This window comes from Mobula hypostoma, chromosome 8, assembly GCF_963921235.1.
Source record: "Mobula hypostoma chromosome 8, sMobHyp1.1, whole genome shotgun sequence".
Lineage (NCBI taxonomy): Eukaryota > Metazoa > Chordata > Chondrichthyes > Myliobatiformes > Myliobatidae > Mobula > Mobula hypostoma.
In genome coordinates, this window is record NC_086104.1 from 2,341,000 (window position 1) to 2,360,217 (window position 19,218).

Below are 19,218 nucleotides of genomic sequence, written 5' to 3' on the forward strand. Positions count from 1 at the left end.
GCAAAGCAGCAATGGCATGAGTTTCTGGGAAAAATGAGGAAGGTGCTGATTAGACGTATTCCAAAAGCAAAGAAATACTCAATTGGCAAAATAGTACAACTGTGGCTGATAAGGGAAGTGAAAGCTAATGTAAAAACAAAAGAAAGGGCATACAACAAAGCAAAAATTAGTGGTAATTAAAAGGAATGGAAAGCTTTTAAAAACCTACAGAGATCAACCAAAAAAATCATTAGGAGTGAAAAGATGAAATATGAAAGCCAGCTAGCAAACAATATCAAAGTGGAGAGTAAAAGCTTTTTCAAGTATGTGAAAAATAAAAGAGAAATGAGAGTGGAGAAAAGACCATAAGAAAATGAGGCCGGATAAATAATACGAGGGTCAAGAACATGGCACATGAATTAAATGAATATCTTGCATCAACTTTCGCTGTGAAAGACACTAGCAGTGTGCCAGATGGTTGAAGGGTGTGAGGGAAGAGAAATCAGTGCAGTTACTATTACAAGGGAGAAGGTGCACAAAAATCTGAAAGGCCCAAGGGTAGATAAGTTATCCAGACCTTAGAGTTCTGGAAGAGGTAGTGGTAGAGATTGTGGAGGCATTAGTAATGATCTTTCACAAATCATTGGATGCTGGAAATCTGCAAATGTCACTCTACTCTTTAAGAAAGGAGGAAAGCAGCAGAAAGAAAATTATAGGCCAATTAGCTTGACTTTGCTGGGAGTCAATTGTTAAGGATGAGGTTATGGAGTACTTGGAGACACAAGACAAGATAGGACAAAGTTAGCATAGTTTCCTTAAGGGAAAATGTTGCCTGACAAACCTGGTGGAATTCTTTGAGGAGATTACACGTAGGATAGATAAAGGGGATACAGTGGATGTTGTATATTTGGACTTTCAGAAGGCCTTTGACAAGGTGACACACATGAGGCTGCTTACCAAGTTAAGATGCCATGTTATTACAGGAAAGTTACTAACATGGTTAGATCATTGGCTGATTGGTAGGAGGCAGCAAATGAGAATAAATAGACCCTTTTCTAGTTGGCTGCCAGTGACTAGCGGTGTTCTGCAGGGGTCGGTGTTGGGACCACTTCTTTTTATGCTGTATAGCAATGATTTAGATGATGGAATAGAATGCTTTGTTGCCAAGTTTGCAGATGATACGAAGACTGGTGGAGGGGCAGGTAGTGTTGTGAAAATAGGTAGGCTGCAGAAGAACTTAGACGGATTACGAGAATAAGCAAGAAAGTGGCAAATGAAATACAATGTTGTTAAATGCATGGCCGTGCACTTTGGTAGTAGAAATAAATGTGCGGACTATTTTTTAAACAAGGAGAAAACCCAGGAATCTCAGATGCAAAGGAATTTGGGAGTTCTTGTGCAGAACACCCTAAAGGTTAACTTGCAGGTTGAGTCAGTGGTGAGGAAGGCAAATGCAATGTTAGCATTCATTTCAAGAGCTCCAGAATACAGGAGAAAGGATGTGATGCTGAGGCTTTATAAGGCACTGGTGAGGCCTCACCTTGAGTATTGTGAACAGTTTTGAGCTCCTCATCTAAGCAAAGATGTGCTAGCATTGGAGAGGGTCCAGAGGAGGTTCACAAAGATGATTGAATGAAAGGGTTATCATCCAAGGAACATTTGATGGCTCTGGGTCTGTACTCACTGGAATTCAGAAGGATAAGGGGGGATCTCATTGAAAACTTTTGAATGATGAAAGGGCTAGACAGCGTTGATGTGTATAGGATGTTTCCCATGGTATGGAAGTAAAGGATAAGTGGCACAACTGCAGGCTAGAGGATGCCCATTCAAAACAGAGATGCGGAGAAATTTCTTTAGCCAGAGGGTGGTGAATTTGTGGAATTTGTTCCAATGTGCAGCTGTGGAAGCCAGCTTGTTCAGTGTATTTATGGCAGAGATTGATAGGTTCTTGACTGGAGCTGGGGAGTGGAGCTGAGGAGGGGTAAAAAGGATCAGTCATGATTGAATGGCAGAGCAGAATCGATGGGCCAAATGGCCTAATTCTGCTCCTATGTCTTATGGTCTAATGGTTTTATATTCCTCTGGTAGAAACCCCTGAGTGTCAGGTGAAGTAGGGGCCATCCAGTATTTATTACACAGATACCCCTTGGGGAGAAGTGAGGGGGTTTCACACACAGTTATCATGGGGTAGAGACTTCTCAGGGTGAGGTCAGGGGTTACACAAAACAGTCACAGTGTAGATATCCCTCAGGGTGGGGTCAGGGGTTACATAAAACAGTCTCTGTGTAGATACCCCTCAGGGTGAGATCAGGGGTTCACACAAAGCAGTCACAGAGTAGATACCCCTCAGGGTGAGATCAGGGTTTACACAAAGCAGTCACTGTGTAGATACCCCTCAGGGTGAGGTCAGGGGTTTACACAAAGCAGTCACAGAGTAGATACCCCTCAGGGTGGGGTCAGGGTTTACACAAAGCAGTCACAGAGTAGATACCCCTCAGGGTGGGGTCAGGGTTTACACAAAGCAGTCACAGAGTAGATACCCCTCAGGGTGAGATCAGGGTTTACACAAAGCAGTCACAGAGTAGATACCCCTCAGGGTGAGATCAGGGTTTTCACAAAGCAGTCACAGAGTAGATACCCCTCAGGGTGAGATCAAGGTTTTCACAAAGCTGTCAGAGAGTAGATACCCCTCAGGGTGAGATCAGGGTTTTCACAAAGCAGTCACTGTGTAGATACCCCTCAGGGTGAGATCAGGGGTTACACAAAGCAGTCACAGAGTAGGTACCCCTCAGGGTGAGATCAGGGTTTTCACAAAGCTGTCACAGAATAGATACCCCTCAGGGTGAGATCAGGGTTTACACAAAGCAGTCACAGAGTAGATACCCTCAGGGTGAGATCAGGGTTTACACAAAGCAGTCACAGAGTAGATACCCCTCAGGGTGTGATCAGGGTTTTCACAAAGCAGTCACTGTGTAGATACCCCTCAGGGTGAGATCAAGGTTTTCACAAAGCTGTCACAGAGTAGATACCCCCCAGGCTGATATCAGGGTTTTCACAAAGCAGTCACAGAGTAGATACCCCTCAGGGTGAGATCAGGGTTTTCACAAAGCAGTCACAGAGTAGATACCCCTCAGGGTGAGATCAGGGTTACACAAAGCAGTCACAGAGTAGATACCCCTCAGGCTGATATCAGGGTTTTCACAAAGCTGTCACAGAGTAGATACTCCTCAGGGTGAGATCAGGGTTTACACAAAGCAGTCACTGTGTAGATACCCCTCAGGGTGAGGTCAGGGGTTTACACAAAGCAGTCACAGAGTAGATACCCCTCAGGGTGGGGTCAGGGTTTACACAAAGCAGTCACAGAGTAGATACCCCTCAGGGTGGGGTCAGGGTTTTCACAAAGCAGTCACAGAGTAGATACCCCTCAGGGTGAGATCAGGGTTTACACAAAGCTGTCACAGTGTAGATACCCCTCAGGGTGAGGTCAGGGGTTTACACAAAGCAGTCACAGAGTAGATACCCCTCAGGGTGGGGTCAGGGTTTACACAAAGCAGTCACAGAGTAGATACCCCTCAGGGTGGGGTCAGGGTTTTCACAAAGCAGTCACAGAGTAGATACCCCTCAGGGTGAGATCAGGGTTTACACAAAGCTGTCACAGAGTAGATACCCCTCAGGGTGAGATCAGGGGTTACACAAAGCAGTCACAGAGTAGGTACCCCTCAGGGTGAGATCAGGGTTTACACAAAGCAGTCACAGAGTAGATACCCCTCAGGGTGAGATCAGGGTTTACACAAAGCAGTCACAGAGTAGATACCCCTCAGGGTGAGATCAGGGTTTTCACAAAGCAGTCACAGAGTAGATACCCCTCAGGGTGAGATCAGGGTTTTCACAAAGCTGTCACAGAGTAGATACCCCTCAGGGTGAGGTCAGGGTTTTCACAAAGCAGTCACAGAGTAGATACCCCTCAGGGTGAGATCAGGGTTACACAAAGCAGTCACAGAGTAGATACCCCTCAGGCTGATATCAGGGTTTTCACAAAGCTGTCACAGAGTAGATACTCCTCAGGGTGGGGTCAGGGTTTACACAAAGCAGTCACTGCGTAGATACCCCTCAGGGTGAGATCAGGGTTAATTCAAGATGGTTTAATGTCATTTCCTGAACTCAGATGTAAAGAAGAATGAAATAATTGTTACTCCTGATCTGATGCAGCACAAAAAAAGACCAAAGGATAAAGCACACGGTAATAAATAACACAATACATAAGACAGATAATGTACATAGACTGATTGGATGTCCATAAACTGACACTAGGCCGGATTTAAGGTGACAGACAGGAAATCACAGCAGATACAGAGCAATCATGGGGTAGATAACCGTGAGGGTGAGGTGTGTGGTCATCGTGCTGAGGGCAGATGACCCTGAGGGTGAGGCGTGTGGTCATCATGCTGAGGGTAGAAAACCTTCGACTCTGCCTTCTGCCTGTGGACATGTAAGACACAGTGTCTTTCTGTCTGCCTTTAATTTCTTCCTTTCCCGACTTAAACTTTGAAATTTTAACTTTATTCAGTCGGATCTTTCAAAGTGTTAATTATAACAATGGCTACCATGAGAAGCACTAAAAAATTCCCGATGCTGGTAATGGTAAATCTAAAAAAACTAACGAAGCTCCTGAAGAGCCAGCCTGGGTTAATAGATTAGAGAGTCTAATGAGCTCTATTATCACTGAATTAACTCAACTAAAAGAAAGTCTTCTTCCTTTGGAGGGAAAAATTGATTCTTTGAGCTCGGATCTTAAAGAAGTAACCCATAATGCGGCTGACATTTCTTCTCGTTTGGAAAAAACACAACGTTGGATTGTTGATTTGGAATCTCGTTCTCGTCGTTATAACATTCGAATTATTGGACTGAAAGAGAAATCAGAACCTGCCGACATACTGGACTATTTCGCTAAAATGTTTCAATCTCTATTTCCTGAGACATTTTCACAATTGCCCGACATCGAGGTAGCTCATCGGGTTGGAACTCCAAAAAAAAGGTAAAGACAGGCATGTTATTGTGCGTTTCCTCCGTATTCGAGACAAAGACCGTATTATTAAACTGGCAAGAAAACAAAGACTGTTTAAATTTCAAGGCTCTGAGATTCGTTTCTTTCAAGATTTTCCACGCGAAGTTGTTCAACAACGCTCTGGATTTGCGATCGTAATGCCAAGGGCCTTTCAAAAACAGATGCATCCCTTCCTTCTCTATCCAGCTAAATTAAGGCTTTCGCTAAAGACCCTGGGGTTCATATCTTTGAAGATCCAGCCGATGCACTGCGTTTTATTAATTCTCTCTCAGATGAGTCCGAAGCCTGAAGTTTAAAAGACTTCAGTTATTCAATGGTTTTGCGATATAAGAAATGATGAGATCGGAAGACGAGAAGTACAGAAAGTCTTGGTATTAAAAAGTACCTTTATCTTTGAGATAGACTGGTTTGGACGGTTTTAACTTTAGAAGATATTTTATGGGATCTATTGGAAGATTGTAGAAATTTAAAACCATTTAGAATTTCTCTCTGTTTGCTATATATATGATTTAACTCTTTCTTTTTGCTTTGTATGGTTTTGTTAAGAACTTTTAACTACTATTTGGGTTTTTTTAACGTTTTATAGTTAAATGTAAAAATTTAAAGATGGCGATGTTTTCTTTTTTGTGAAAATATTTCAAGAATTTGTTTTGGAAGTGCTTTTTTTTCTTATCTAATGTTATGAAGGTTACTTTCCAAATTGAAGGTCGTTTCTGTTAACTTTTTTCTAACTTAATTGTAATGGGTTGTATGTTGACTGTAATGAGTCATATATCCGGGAGAGGGAGACAGATTACTTTTTTTATTTATACCTTTTATTTAGGCAGGTGGAGTTCAGAATTTCTTCTATGCCTTTCTTGGAGCTTGCGTCGATTATTATCGACTTATTTCTGGGCTTTGTAGGTTGGGTGGGTTTTTTTTCTCATTTCTATTTTTTATTCCCATTATGGAATTCTGGAGCATATACAAATTATTATCTGTGTGTTTATTACCACCATTTAAAATTTGTTTATCCTGACATGTCTTTAATTGTTTTCTTCGGATATAAAGTTTCATGATGTTTGTTAAACAGTTAAATGTTTTAAGTTGGAATGTCCGTGGTTGGAATCATCCTATTAAGCGTAAGAAAAAATTTAAAATTATTAATTGATTCCAACCTGATATAATTTTTGTATAAGAGACACATGTCAGGTTATGTGACAACAGTCGATTTTTTAAATTTCGGAAGGACCCTCAGATTCATGCAAACTCTCAAAGTAAGATTAGGGATGTTTTCATTTTTATTGATTCCAATATTCCCTTTAATCAGGAGGATATTATATCTGATATTAATGGTAAAGTTTTGATTGTTAAAGGAACCATTTACAATAAGAAAATGGTTTTGGTTAATATGGGGGCTCCACAGGGGACTGTCTTGTCTCCCTTTCTCTTCACCATTTACACCTTGGACTTCAACTACTGCACAGAGTCTTGTCATCTTCAGAAGTTTCCGGATGACTCTGCCATAGTTGGATGCATCAGCAAGGGAGATGAGGCTGAGTACAGGGCTATGGTAGGAAACTTTGTCACATGGTGTGAGCAGAATTATCTGCAGCTTAATGTGAAAAAGACTAAGGAGCTGGTGGTAGACCTGAGGAGAGCTAAGGTACCGATGACCCCTATTTCCATCCAGGGGGTCAGTATGGACATGGTGAAGGATTACAAATACCTGGGGATACATATCTGCCGGACGATGCTGAGGATGTTCTACGAGTCTGTGGTGGCCAGTGCTATCATGTTTGCTGTTGTGTGCTGGGGCAGCAGGCTGAGAGTAGCAGACACCAACAGAATCAACAAACTCATCCGTAAGACCAGTGATGTTGTGGGGATGGAACTGGATTCTCTCATGGTGGTGTCTGAAAAGAGGATGCTGTCTAAATTGCATGCCATCTTGGACAATGTCTCCCATCCACTACATAATGTACTGGGTGGGCACAGGAGTACATTCAGCCAGAGATTCATCCCACCGAGATGCAACACAGAGCGTCATAGGAAGTCATTCCTGCCTGTGGCCATCAAACTTTACAACTCCTCCCTTGGAGGGTCAGACACCCTGAGCCAATGAGCTGGTCCTGGACTTATTTCATAATTTACTGGCATAATTTACATATTACTATTTAACTATTTATGGTTCTATTACTATTTATTATTTATGGTGCAACTGTAACGAAAACAAATTTCCCCCGGGATCAATAAAGTATGACTATGACTATATGGACCAAATACAGATGATCCTTCATTTTTTAAAAATATTTTTGCTCTATTACCTGATTTCAATGAATATACATTAGTAATGGGTGGAGATTTTAATATTTGCTTGAATCCCCTATTAGATAGATCATCATCTAGACATCAACTCCCTAATCGCTCTGCATCACTTATTAATTCCTTTTTAATTGATTATGGTTTAATTGAAGTCTGGAGGCACATGCATCCTGCTGACAGAGAATATTCCTTTTTTTCACATGTTCATAATAAATATTCAAGAATCGACTATTTTATAGCCGACCCTCGACTTTTACTTAATGTTCAGAAATGTGAATATGATGCAATTGTTATTTCTGATCATGCTCCTTTAAACTTAATATTTGATTTGAAAGATGTTGTTTTTACAAGACCACCTTGGCGTTTTTCAGAACATTTGTTACAAAGTTCAGATTTTGTTGAGTTTATTGAAACTCAGGTAAAGAGTTTTTTCTCTTTAATAATACGGGAAACATCTCAAAGTTAATAATTTGGGATACATTAAAAGCTTATTTACGTGGTCAGATTATTTCTTATTCAGCTAAGTAGAAGAAACAGACAAAAGTAGAATTAGATAAAATTGCTAAACAAATTAAAGAATTAGATAACCTCATCGCAATCTTTCCAAACGTTGAATTGTTTAAAAGAAGAGTGGAACTACAATCACAATATAATTTATCATTAACTTATCCTATTGAAGGATATTTGCTTAAATTAAAAAGTCAGTTTTATATTTTTGGGGATAAAAATAATAGGCTCTTAGCTTCCCAATTAAGGGCTGCTAAAGCTAAAAGACAAATTTTAAAGATTCGTAAAGATAATGGAGATATAGTAAATAATTATGATGATATTAATAATATCTTTCAGGATTTTTATTCCGATCTCTATAAATCTCAGTTTCCAGCACAGCCCTCTAAAATGAAGTTTTTTTATATAAGATTAAATTTCCTCAAATTACTGCTGAAGATCAACAGACCCTTGATGCTCCAATTGTTGAGCATGAATTCAGAAAGCTATATGGTCAATGCAATCAGGTAATGCTCCTGGACTCGGTGGTTATTCGGTAGGATTTTACAAAAAAATTGAAAAATTACTTTCTCCATACCTTTTGGAAATATTTCATGAATCTTTTGAGAAAGGCAAGTTACCTTCTTCTTTTTATGAAGCTTCTGTTTCTTTAATCGTTAAGAAAGATAAAGATCCTACTGAATGCTCATCTTATAGACCTATTTTGTTATTAAATGTGGATGCTAAAATTCTTTCCAAGATAATGGCTAACCGTTTGGAAAACATTTTATCTAAAATGATCTCTATCGATCAAACAGGCTTTATTAGAGGCTGTTATTCTTTTTCTAATGTTCGGAGATTGATGAACATTATATATTCACCATTATCCAAAACACCCCAATGTGTTATTTCTCTGGATGCAGAAAAGGCATTTGATAGAGTTGAATGGACTTATTTGTTTCATGTATTAGAGAAATTTGGCTTTGGTAATAATTTTAATAAGTGGATTCAAATGATCTATAAGAACCCTATCACTACCGTCATTACTAATAATCTTAGGTCTCCCTTTTTTTTTTACTTTCACGAGGTACTCTGGCACTTATAGCGAGAGGATTCGAGTACAGGAGCAGGGAGGTACTACTGCAGTTGTACAAGGCCTTGGTGAGACCACACCTGGAGTATTGTGTGCAGTTTTGGTCCCCTAATCTGAGGAAAGACATCCTTGCCATAGAGGGAATACAAAGAAGGTTCACCAGATTGATTCCTGGGATGGCAGGACTTTCATATGATGAAAGACTGGATGAACTAGGCTTATACTCGTTGGAATTTAGAAGATTGAGGGGGGATCTGATTGAAACGTATAAAATCCTAAAGGGATTGGACAGGCTAGATGCAGGAAGATTATTCCCGATGTTGGGGAAGTCCAGAACGAGGGGTCACAGTTTGAGGATAAAGGGGAAGCCTTTTAGGACCGAGATGAGGAAAAACTGCTTCACACAGAGAGTGGTGAATCTGTGGAATTCTCTGCCACAGGAAACAGTTGAGGCCAGTTCATTGGCTATATTTAAGAGGGAGTTAGATATGGCCCTTGTGGCTAAAGGGATCAGGGGGTATGGAGGGAAGGCTGGTGCAGGGTTCTGAGTTGGATGATCAGCCATGATCATACTGAATGGCGGTGCAGGCTCGAAGGGCCAAATGGCCTACTCCTGCACCTATTTTCTATGTTTCTATGTTACTCGACAAGGGTGTCCATTAAGTCTTTTATTATTTAATCTCGCACTGGAGCCTTTGGCTATAACAATCCGTGAAGCTAAAAATATTCATGGTATCTCTACAAATGGGACCATACATAAGATCTCTCTTTATGCAGATGATCTTTTGGTTTATATCTCGAATCCTGAAGAATCTATTCCTAATCTTTTAGAATTATTGAATGATTCTGGAAAATTTTCAGGATATAAACTTAACTTAAATAAAAGTGAACTGTTCCCTTTAAATGTTCCTGTTTTTATATATAAGGATATTCCATTTAGAATTGTGAACTCTTTTAAATATTTGGGTATTATCATTACAAAAAAAAATAAAGATCTTTATAAAGCTAATGTAGTTGCTTTATTGGACTCTATGAAACAATTACTTTCTAGATGGAATCCTCTTACACTTTCTTTAATAGGTCGTATTCATGCCGTGAAAATGATGATTTTACCTAGATTTTTATATATTTTTCAAAATATACCCATCTTTCTAACCAAACAATTTTTTGATCAAATTGATTCTACTATTTCGTCCTTTATTTGGAATAATAAAAAACCAAGAGTTAATAAGTTTCATTTACAAAAATCTAAAAAAGGGGGTGGACTCGTGCTACCTAATTTAAGATTGTATTATTGGGCAGTTAATATTTGACAATTATGTTTTTGGTTATATTGGTTCAATAAGAACCAAAAACCAGCCTGGATTGATTTGGAATTTAAAGCTATTAATCAATTTTATTTAACTTCATTATTAGGAGCTCCATTACCTTTACAACTTGCTAAAATCTCTAACTTAAATTTCTACCCTGTTATTAAACAGTCCTTACGGATTTGGTTTCAGTTTCGCAACTTTTTTAATTTCAAACAATTTAAATTGTCTAGTCCTGTATTTTGAAATTTGCTATTTAAACCTTCAATTACTGATCCCATTTTTCTTTTATGGAGAAATAAGGGGATTTGTTCTTTTGCAGATTTATTTACCGATGGTCGATTGATGTCTTTTGAAGAGTTAATATTCTCTCTCTCACACACACATTTCTTGCAATATTTACAGGTCAGACATTTTTTTACAAAAATATGTTTCTACGTTTCCATATATGCAAGAATCTGATTTGTTGGACACTATTTTGAATATGAATCCCTTAGTGAGAGGTTCCATTGGTAGAATTTATAATTTATTTTTACTACAAAAAGATAACCTCTCACTAAAGATTAAACAAGATTGGCAGGGTGAACTTAATATTACTTTTGTTAATGAAGACGGGTCACGAGTTTTGAAAATGGTTAATTCTTCTTCGATATGTGCCAATCATTGTTTAATTCAGTTTAAAATTGTTCATCGCTATTATTTAACAAAGGAGAGGCTATCCAAAATATTTCCTAATATAGATAATTACTGTGATAGGTGCAAAAATGAAGTAGCTACTTTGTCCCATATGTTCTGGTCATGTCCCTTGTTGAAATCTTTTTGGAAATCTTTATTTTCTACAATTTCTAAAGCTTTGAAAATTAATTTACAACCTAATACATTGACTGTTCTATTTGGAATAGTTCCACATCACATTCAGGGTATTTCATTTTCAAACCAACATGTAATTGCATTTGTTACATTGTTGGCAAAAAGGGCTATTTTATTGAAGTGGAAAGATACCTTTGTTCCTACACTAATTCAATGGTTTTCCCAAGTAATGTTATGTCTTAGTTTGGAAAAAATTAGAAGTAAACTTTTGACCCCCGATTTGATTTTGAGAGAAGATGGGACTCTTTTGCCAAATATTAACATTTAATTTGAATCACTTTACATGGTTTCCTTCCAGTTTTATATTATATAAATGTGATTTGGTGGTTGTTGTTTTCTTTTTCTTTTCTTATATATATAAATGATTGTAAGCTGTATCACTCCGGGAATTGGTTCCTAATGGGTTTTTTCCCTCTTTTTTTTTGTTTTATAGTTAGTGGGGTTTTTTTTAGTTAGCTGGGGTTCTCTTTTTTCCTTCTTTTTCTTTTATAAAATTTTTTTTTCATTAGCATATATATGGTTTTTTTCAGCTTTATTAACTTGCTGAATCTCTGTATTTTATAGCTGTAGAAGATTATATTAATAAAAAGATTTAAAAATGAAATGAGAAAACCCTCAGGGTGAGGTGTGTGGTCATCAAGTGCTGAGGTGAGATGGGAGTCATTGAACTGTGCTGAGATGGGGAGGGTGAGACTCAGTTCCCACTCATGTCCAGTTCAAAGAACATTTCCACACCCGATATCACCACGCCCACCTCTGACCCCAACTGCCAACGAGTGAGCCCCTTGCAGGAAGCCCAAATCAGCGGGAATTGCGAAGGCTGCTTCATTTCCTGACAAAACAACATCCTTGTTGTTCTCCTTCCCCATCAACCACCATCCCTGCCAATGTTCTGACCCCAATACCAAAGCTCTGTCTGTGCCTACATGCCCCAGATCCACCGGTATGACTCACCCATGCTGTTCCGTGACAATATAGATTTCCGTTCCTCAGCTACTTTCACTTCCGGCCTGGGCCTAAAACAAAGGAGTAACAGAGTTGCTTAGCAACGAAGGCCTGTGTAACACAGGACTGTACAACTATGGGAGAGGATTCGAAGAGACAGGATTTACGAGCATTTTGAGAAGTGTCAGTTGGCATGGCTTTGTGTGAGGCAGGTTGGGCCTCACAAGCCTAATTGCTAGAATCTTTGAAAAAAATTAGGACAGATGGGATATACCCCAAGTTATTACAGGAAGTGAAAGAAGAGATTGCTGTGCCTTTGGCGATGATCTTTGGATCCTACTGGCCATAGGAGTAGTGCCAGATGATTGTATGGTGGCAAATATTATTGCTTTGTTCACAAAGGGAGTAGAGATAAGCCAGTGATTTATAAACACGTGAGTCTTACTTCAGTGGAAGGTAAATTATTAGAGATTCTTGGAGGCAGGGATTATGAACATTTGGAGAAGCATAGTCTAATTAAGGATAGCCAGCAAGGCTTTGTGAGGTGATTCCTCATGAGTCTGATTGAACTCCTTGGGGATGTGACAAAGCACATTGATGAAGGTGGAGCAGTTGTAGATGGATTTTACTACAGTGTTTAATCATGTTCCCCCTTGAAGGCTCATTCCAGAAGTCAGGAAGCATGGAATCCACAGATATTCGACTCTGTAGATATGGAATTAGCTTGCCCATCAAAGGCGCTAGATGGAGCATATTCTGCCTGGTAGTCAGTGACCAGTGGTGTTAGAAACATAGAAACATAGAAAATAGGTGCAGGAGTAGGCCATTCGGCCCTTCGAGCCTGCACCGCCATTTATTATGATCATGGCTGATCATCCAACTCAGAACCCCGCCCCAGCCTTCCCTCCATACCCCCTGACCCCTGTAGCCACAAGGGCCATATCTAATTCCCTCTTAAACATAGCCAATGAACTGGCCTCAACAGTTTGCTGTGGCAGAGAATTCCACAGATTCACCACTCTCTGTGTGAAGAAGTTTTTCCTAATCTCGGTCCTAAAAGGCTTCCCCTCTATCCTCAAACTGTGACCCCTCGTTCTGGACTTCCCCAACATCGGGAACAATCTTCCTGCATCTAGCCTGTCCAATCCCTTTAGGATCTTATACGTTTCAATCAGATCCCCCCTCAATCTTCTAAATTCCAACGAGTACAAGCCCAGTTCATCCAGTCTTTCTTCATATGAAAGTCCTGCCATCCCAGGAATCAATCTGGTGAACCTTCTTTGTACTCCCTCTATGGCAAAGATGTCTTTCCTCAGATTAGGGGACCAAAACTGCACACAATACTCCAGGTGTGGTCTCACCAAGGCCTTGTACAACTGCAGTAGTACCTCCCTGCTCCTGTACTCGAATCCTCTCGCTATAAATGCCAGCATACCATTCGCCTTTTTCACCGCCTGCTGTACCTGCATGCCCACTTTCAATGACTGGTGTATAATGACACCCAGGTCTCGTTGCACCTCCCCTTTTCCTAATCGGCCACCATTCAGATAATAATCTGTTTTCCTATTTTTGCCACCAAAGTGGATAACTTCACATTTATCCACATTAAATTGCATCTGCCATGAATTTTCCCACTCACCCAACCTATCCAAGTCACCCTGCATCCTCTCAGCATCCTCCTCACTGCTAACACTGCCACCCAGCTTCGTGTTCTACAGGAATCTGTTCTGAATCCACTGCTCTTAGTGATTTGTATAAAAGACTTTGATGATGAGGAAGTGGAAGGGTGGTTTAGTAAGTTTGCAGATGATGCGAAAGTTGGAGATGTTGTGGACAGTGTAGGTCGGTTTCAATGGGACATTGAAAGGATGCAGAGCCGGGCTGAGAAGTGATGGATGGAGTTAAATCCAGAAAAGTGTGAAGTGATTCACTTTGGAAGATGGCAGAGTATGGGGTTAATGGCAGGATTCTTAACAGTGTGGAGGAGCAGAGAGATCTTGGGGTCCACATACATAATTATCACAAAGTTACATACAACTTGACTGGGTGGTCCGGAAGGTGCATGGTGTGTTGGCCTTTGTTAGTTCAAGAACTGTGAGATAATGTTGCAGCTCTGTAAAATCCTGATTGGACCGCACTTGGAATTTTGCATTCAGTTCTGGACAACTCATTATAGGAAGGATGTGGAAGCTTTATGGAAGGTGCAGAGGAGATTTACTAGGAAACTGCCTGGATTATGAGAATAGGCTGACTAAGCTACGGCTTTGCCCTTTGGAGTGAAGGAGGATCAGAGGTGACTTGGTAGAAGTGTATAAGATTATGAGTGGCATAGATGAGGTTAGATGAAGTGGACAGCCAGCGTCTTTTTCCCAAGGCAGAAATGGCCAGTACCAAGTTCAAGCAGCAATGGCTGAAATTTCTGGGAGCAATTCGGAAGTCACAAGATATATATAACCCAAAGAGGAAGAAATATTCTAAAGGCAAGATGACACAACTGTGGCTAACAAGAGAAGTCAAAGCCACATAAAAACCAAAGAAAGGGCATATAATAGAGCAAAAATAATTGGGAAAAATTAGAGTTTTGGGAACCTTTCAAAAAGCAACAGAAAGCAACTAAAAGTCTTTAAGAAGGAAAAGATGGAATACAAAAGTAAGCTAGTGTAAGGGGGCTTCAATTTTTATGTTACTGCGGAGGCTAATTAAAATAGCGTTTTTGTTATGTTAATCTCGGGAATGCGGCTTTGTTGTGCTTTAACGCTGAGAAAGTTTGCGCTAGCAGCTTATTGTGGTTTAGAAGGTGATAAGAAGGTGCTATTAACCAATTGGGATAGTTGTTATGGTTTTGGTGTATTTGAAGATACTGTATGCGCAGGGTTTTGGGGCAGAAGGCGGGAGAGCGAGACAGAGGATGGACGAGGTGCTGTGAGTCCGCTAACGGGGTTGGACCCCGAGGAGGGCGTTCGGTGAGGAGACGGAGACGGACTCGTGTGGAGCGTCTGGTCGACCACCGTTGTTGGTCCCAGGCGGCCGGTCGAGGTGGTTCGAGGGGGTCGCAGGGTGAAGAAGAAGGTCCTTGAGCTCCAACGGTTTTTGTGCACGAAGAGATTGAACTTTGATAAGTGTGGCGCCTTTTGTTTTCCTTTTATATTTTATTCTCTTTTAATTATATAGTTCCAGTAATACCTATAAACTGTCAATCATTTAATTGCATCTGGTGTAATGTCTGTTATTTGGGCGGGGTGGGGTACCTCACACAGCATCCACACAAACGAATTACCCAGTTTGGCGGGGCCGAGGCTGTTTTCCTAGACGACAGCGAGCCGAGCGACCCTGAGGGTGGCCAGGGGGGGCTGCACTAGCAAATAATATTAAAGAGGATACCAAAAGTTTCTTTAGATACCTAAAGCATAAGAGAGGCAAGAGCAGATATCAGACCGCTAGAAAATGATGTTGGAGAAGGGGACAAGTAAATGGCAGACAAACTGAATAAGTATTTTGCATCTATCTTCACTGTGGAAGACACTAGCAATATGTCGGAAGTTCAAGATCGTCGGGGGCAGATGCGTGTGAAGTTGCCATTACTAGGGAGAAGGTTCTTGGGAAACTGAAAGGTCTGAAGATAGATCAGTCACCTGGACCAGATAGTGTACACCCCAGGATTCTGAAAGAGGTGACTGAGGAGATTGTGGAGACATTAGTAATGATCCACTAGATTCTCGAATGGTTCCAGAAGAGTGGAAGATCGCAGATGTCACTCCACTCTTCAAGAAGGGAGAGAGGCAGAAGAAAGGAAATTAAAGGCCAGTTAGTTAGACTTAAGTGGTTGGGAAGATGTTGAGAATGTGGTTTCAGGCTACATAGAGGCACATGATAAAATAAGTATAGACAGCACAGATTCCTCTAGGGAAAATCTGGCCTGACAAATCTGGTGAAATTCTTTCAAGAAATAACAAGCAGGATAGACAAAGAATTGTTGTGTTGATGTTGTGTACTTGGATTTTCAGACAGCCTTTGACAAGGTAACACACATGCGGCTACTTAACAGTTAAGAACCATGGTATTACAGGAAAAATACTAGCACACATAGAGCATTGGCTGATTGTCAGGAGGAAAGAGTGGAAATAAATGGACACACACAAAGTGCTGGAGGAACTCAGCAGACCAGGCAGCATCTATGGAAAAGAGTAAACAGTTGACGTTTCAGGTGGAAAACCTTCATCGGGGGTGGTAGCTACCTCTCTCCTGCCAATCAGACACTCTAATCCAGGCAGCATTCCTTGTCTTGACGAAGAGTTCCAGCCCGAAATGTTGACTGATCGTTTCCACGGATGCTGCCCGACCTGCTGAGTTCCTCCAGCATGTTGTGAGTGCAGCATTTCTTGTCTAGCTTGTAAAACATGGACAAAACTACACATAGTTCTCTAAATGTGGCCTCACCAATGGCTTTTCTAACTGCAACATAATGCCCTTACTCCTAAACTTGACGCCCTGACCGATGAAGGCCAGCGTGCTGAACAGCTGCATCATCGTGTCTAGTTGTCACTGAGCTGTGCACTTGTACTCCCAGGTTCACACGTTTCGTGACACTCGCCCGCCATTCACTGGATAAGTCCTAACCAGGTGTGACTGTCCAAAATGCATCACCACACAGTTATCTAAGCTGAAATCCATTTACCATTCCTCAACCCTTCTCCCTAACTGATCAAGATCTCTGTACAATCAGGTTCACTGCCAACAATACTCCCTAGTTTAGTGTCATCAGCAACCCAGCCACGCACGGTACATTCGCATTCAAATCGTTTACATGAGAGTGTAGGTAAGGTAAATGCAAGCAGGCTGGGTGAGACTGGAACCAGAGGTCAGAGGTTGAAGGTGAAAGGTGAAATATTTAAGGGCGAACCCTGAGGGGAAATTCTCCACTCAAAGAGTGGTAAGAGTGGGGAATGAGCTGCCTGCACAATTGGTGGGTGCAGGGTCGACTTCAACATTTAACAGAAGTTTGGATAAGACATAGGAGATAGTATCCTTCCTGTAATACCATGGGCTCTTAACTTGTTAGGCAGCCTCATGTGTGACATCTTGTTCAAGGCTTTCTGAAAATCCAAGTACACAACATCCACTGACTTTCCTTTGTCTATCTTGCCTGTTATCTTTCCAACCATAGGCTAACTGGCCTATAATTTCCCTTTTTCTGCCTCCCTCTCTTCTTGAATAGTGAAGTGACATCTGCAATTTTCCAATCCTCTGGAACCATTCCAGAAACTTATGATTCTTGAAAGATCATTACTAATGTCTCCACAATCTCTTCAGTCACCTCTTGCAGAACCCTGGGGTGTACACCATCTGGTCTAGGTGACTTATCTACCTTCAGACTTTTCAGTTTCCCAGGCACCTTCTCCTTAGTAATACCAACTACACTCACTTTTGCCCCCGATACTCTCGGACTTCCAGCATACTGCTTGTGAATTCTACAGTGAAAGCTGATGAATGGCGGGTGACCTCATCGAAAGCTATTGAATATTGAAATGCCTCAGTACAGTGGATGTGGAGAGGATGCTTCCTATGGTGGAAACTCTAAGACCAGAGGACACAGCCTCAGAATAGAGGGACATCTTCTTAGAACGGAGACGGGGAAGAATTTCTTTAGCCAGAGAGCGGTGAATCTGTGGAAAATGTTGCCACAGGTAGCTGTGGAGGTCAAGATATTGGGTATATTTAAGGCAGAGGCTGATCGATTCTTGATTAGTCAGGGAATGAAGGGAAATGGAGATAAGGCAGGAGATTGTGGCTGAGAGGAAAATTGGATCAGCCATGATAAAATGGCAGAGTAGACTTGATGGGCCAAATGGCCTATTTCTGCTTCTATAACCTATGGTCTTATGGTTTTAATATACCTATTCAGTTTGTCCGCCATTTCCCTGTTCCCCTATTACGATCTCTCCAGCATCATTTTCCAGTGGTCTGACATCTACTCTTGCTTCTGTTTTACACTTTTTATTGGCTGGCTTTATATTTTATCTTTCTCTCCTTATGGGCTTTTAGTTGTCTTCTGTTGGCTTTCCAATCCTCCAACGTCCCACTAATTTTGGCTCTATTTTATTTCCTCTCCTTTGACTTCCCTCATCAGTCATGGTTGCCTCAGCCTTCCTCTAGAACACTTCATCATCTTTGAGACGTGCCTCCCAAACTTCCCCCAGAAACAAGGACGGGAGGGGTATGAAGGGCTGTGGTCCTGGTGTGGGATGATGGGATAGCTGGAATAGATGGGCTGGAAGGCCTGTTTCTGTGTTGTGGTGCTCTATGAATTCCTGTGGAGTGCCCTCAGATAATAGCCGTACATAACCGCTGCTGGGCCCCGAGCTGAACGGTGATAGCTCTCGCGTGAGCCCCGGACGGAAGGAGTGTGCTCACGTACCTGTCGGGAAGATCGGGAAGCTTCTCTTTCGTAACCAGATCTGCAGGAACAGAGTAATGGTGACATCATTAATGCAGGAAACCTCGCCAGAGTCACCTCACTGCCAGGCTACCTGAGCTCCCCAACACACCAGCCAGCCCAGGACTGCACTAGGTGTCTGCGGTAACCGCAAAGTGGATTTGGAAAGTTTGGGAATGAAAGATGACCTCTCTCTCTCTCTCAGATCCAGAAGATGCTTGTCTGAGTGTGTACAGTCAATGTTTGAACAGCCTCTCCTGTGCTATCTGATTTCTTTACGGACACCGAACCCATGAACACTACCCCACGATTTGCTTGCCTTTTGCGCTGCTTAATTATTGTTTACATATTTCTTATAGCAATCTTTCTCTGTACTGCTGCTGCAAAACAACAGATTTCACGACACAGTGTACGTCAGTGATAATGAACCTGATTCTGACACAGTGGCTGTCGGCATCAACCTTTGACCTACAACACAGAGAACAGAACGGTACAATACAGGAAGAGACCTTCAGCCCACCATACTGGACCAAGCTAATGAAATGACCAACTAAACCAATCCCATCTGCCTACACAATGTCCAATTTCTGAACATTCCTGTGCATATCCAGAAGTCTCATCAACAACTCCGCTATATTTGTGTCCGCCAACCTATCTACCTATCTCCCGGGTGCCAGGGTCTGGGATATCTCTGACCAGGTGCACGACATCCTGGTATGAGAGAGAAAGCAAA

General features: G+C 41.2%; 1 protein-coding gene across 4 annotated transcripts in view; it reads right to left on the reverse strand.

Annotated features, from left to right (window-relative positions):
- Positions 1–19,218, reverse strand: part of ptk2ba (protein tyrosine kinase 2 beta, a) — a 212,456-nt gene that overhangs the window by 73,419 nt on the left and 119,819 nt on the right. For all 4 annotated transcript variants that reach the window (XM_063055392.1, XM_063055391.1, XM_063055389.1 and 1 more), the window contains exons 12-13: positions 18,468–18,507; positions 12,062–12,123 (exon numbers count right to left, since the gene is read on the reverse strand). In XM_063055392.1, the coding sequence (XP_062911462.1) occupies positions 12,062–12,123; positions 18,468–18,507 (102 nt within the window). The remainder of the gene's footprint in view (positions 1–12,061; positions 12,124–18,467; positions 18,508–19,218) is intronic.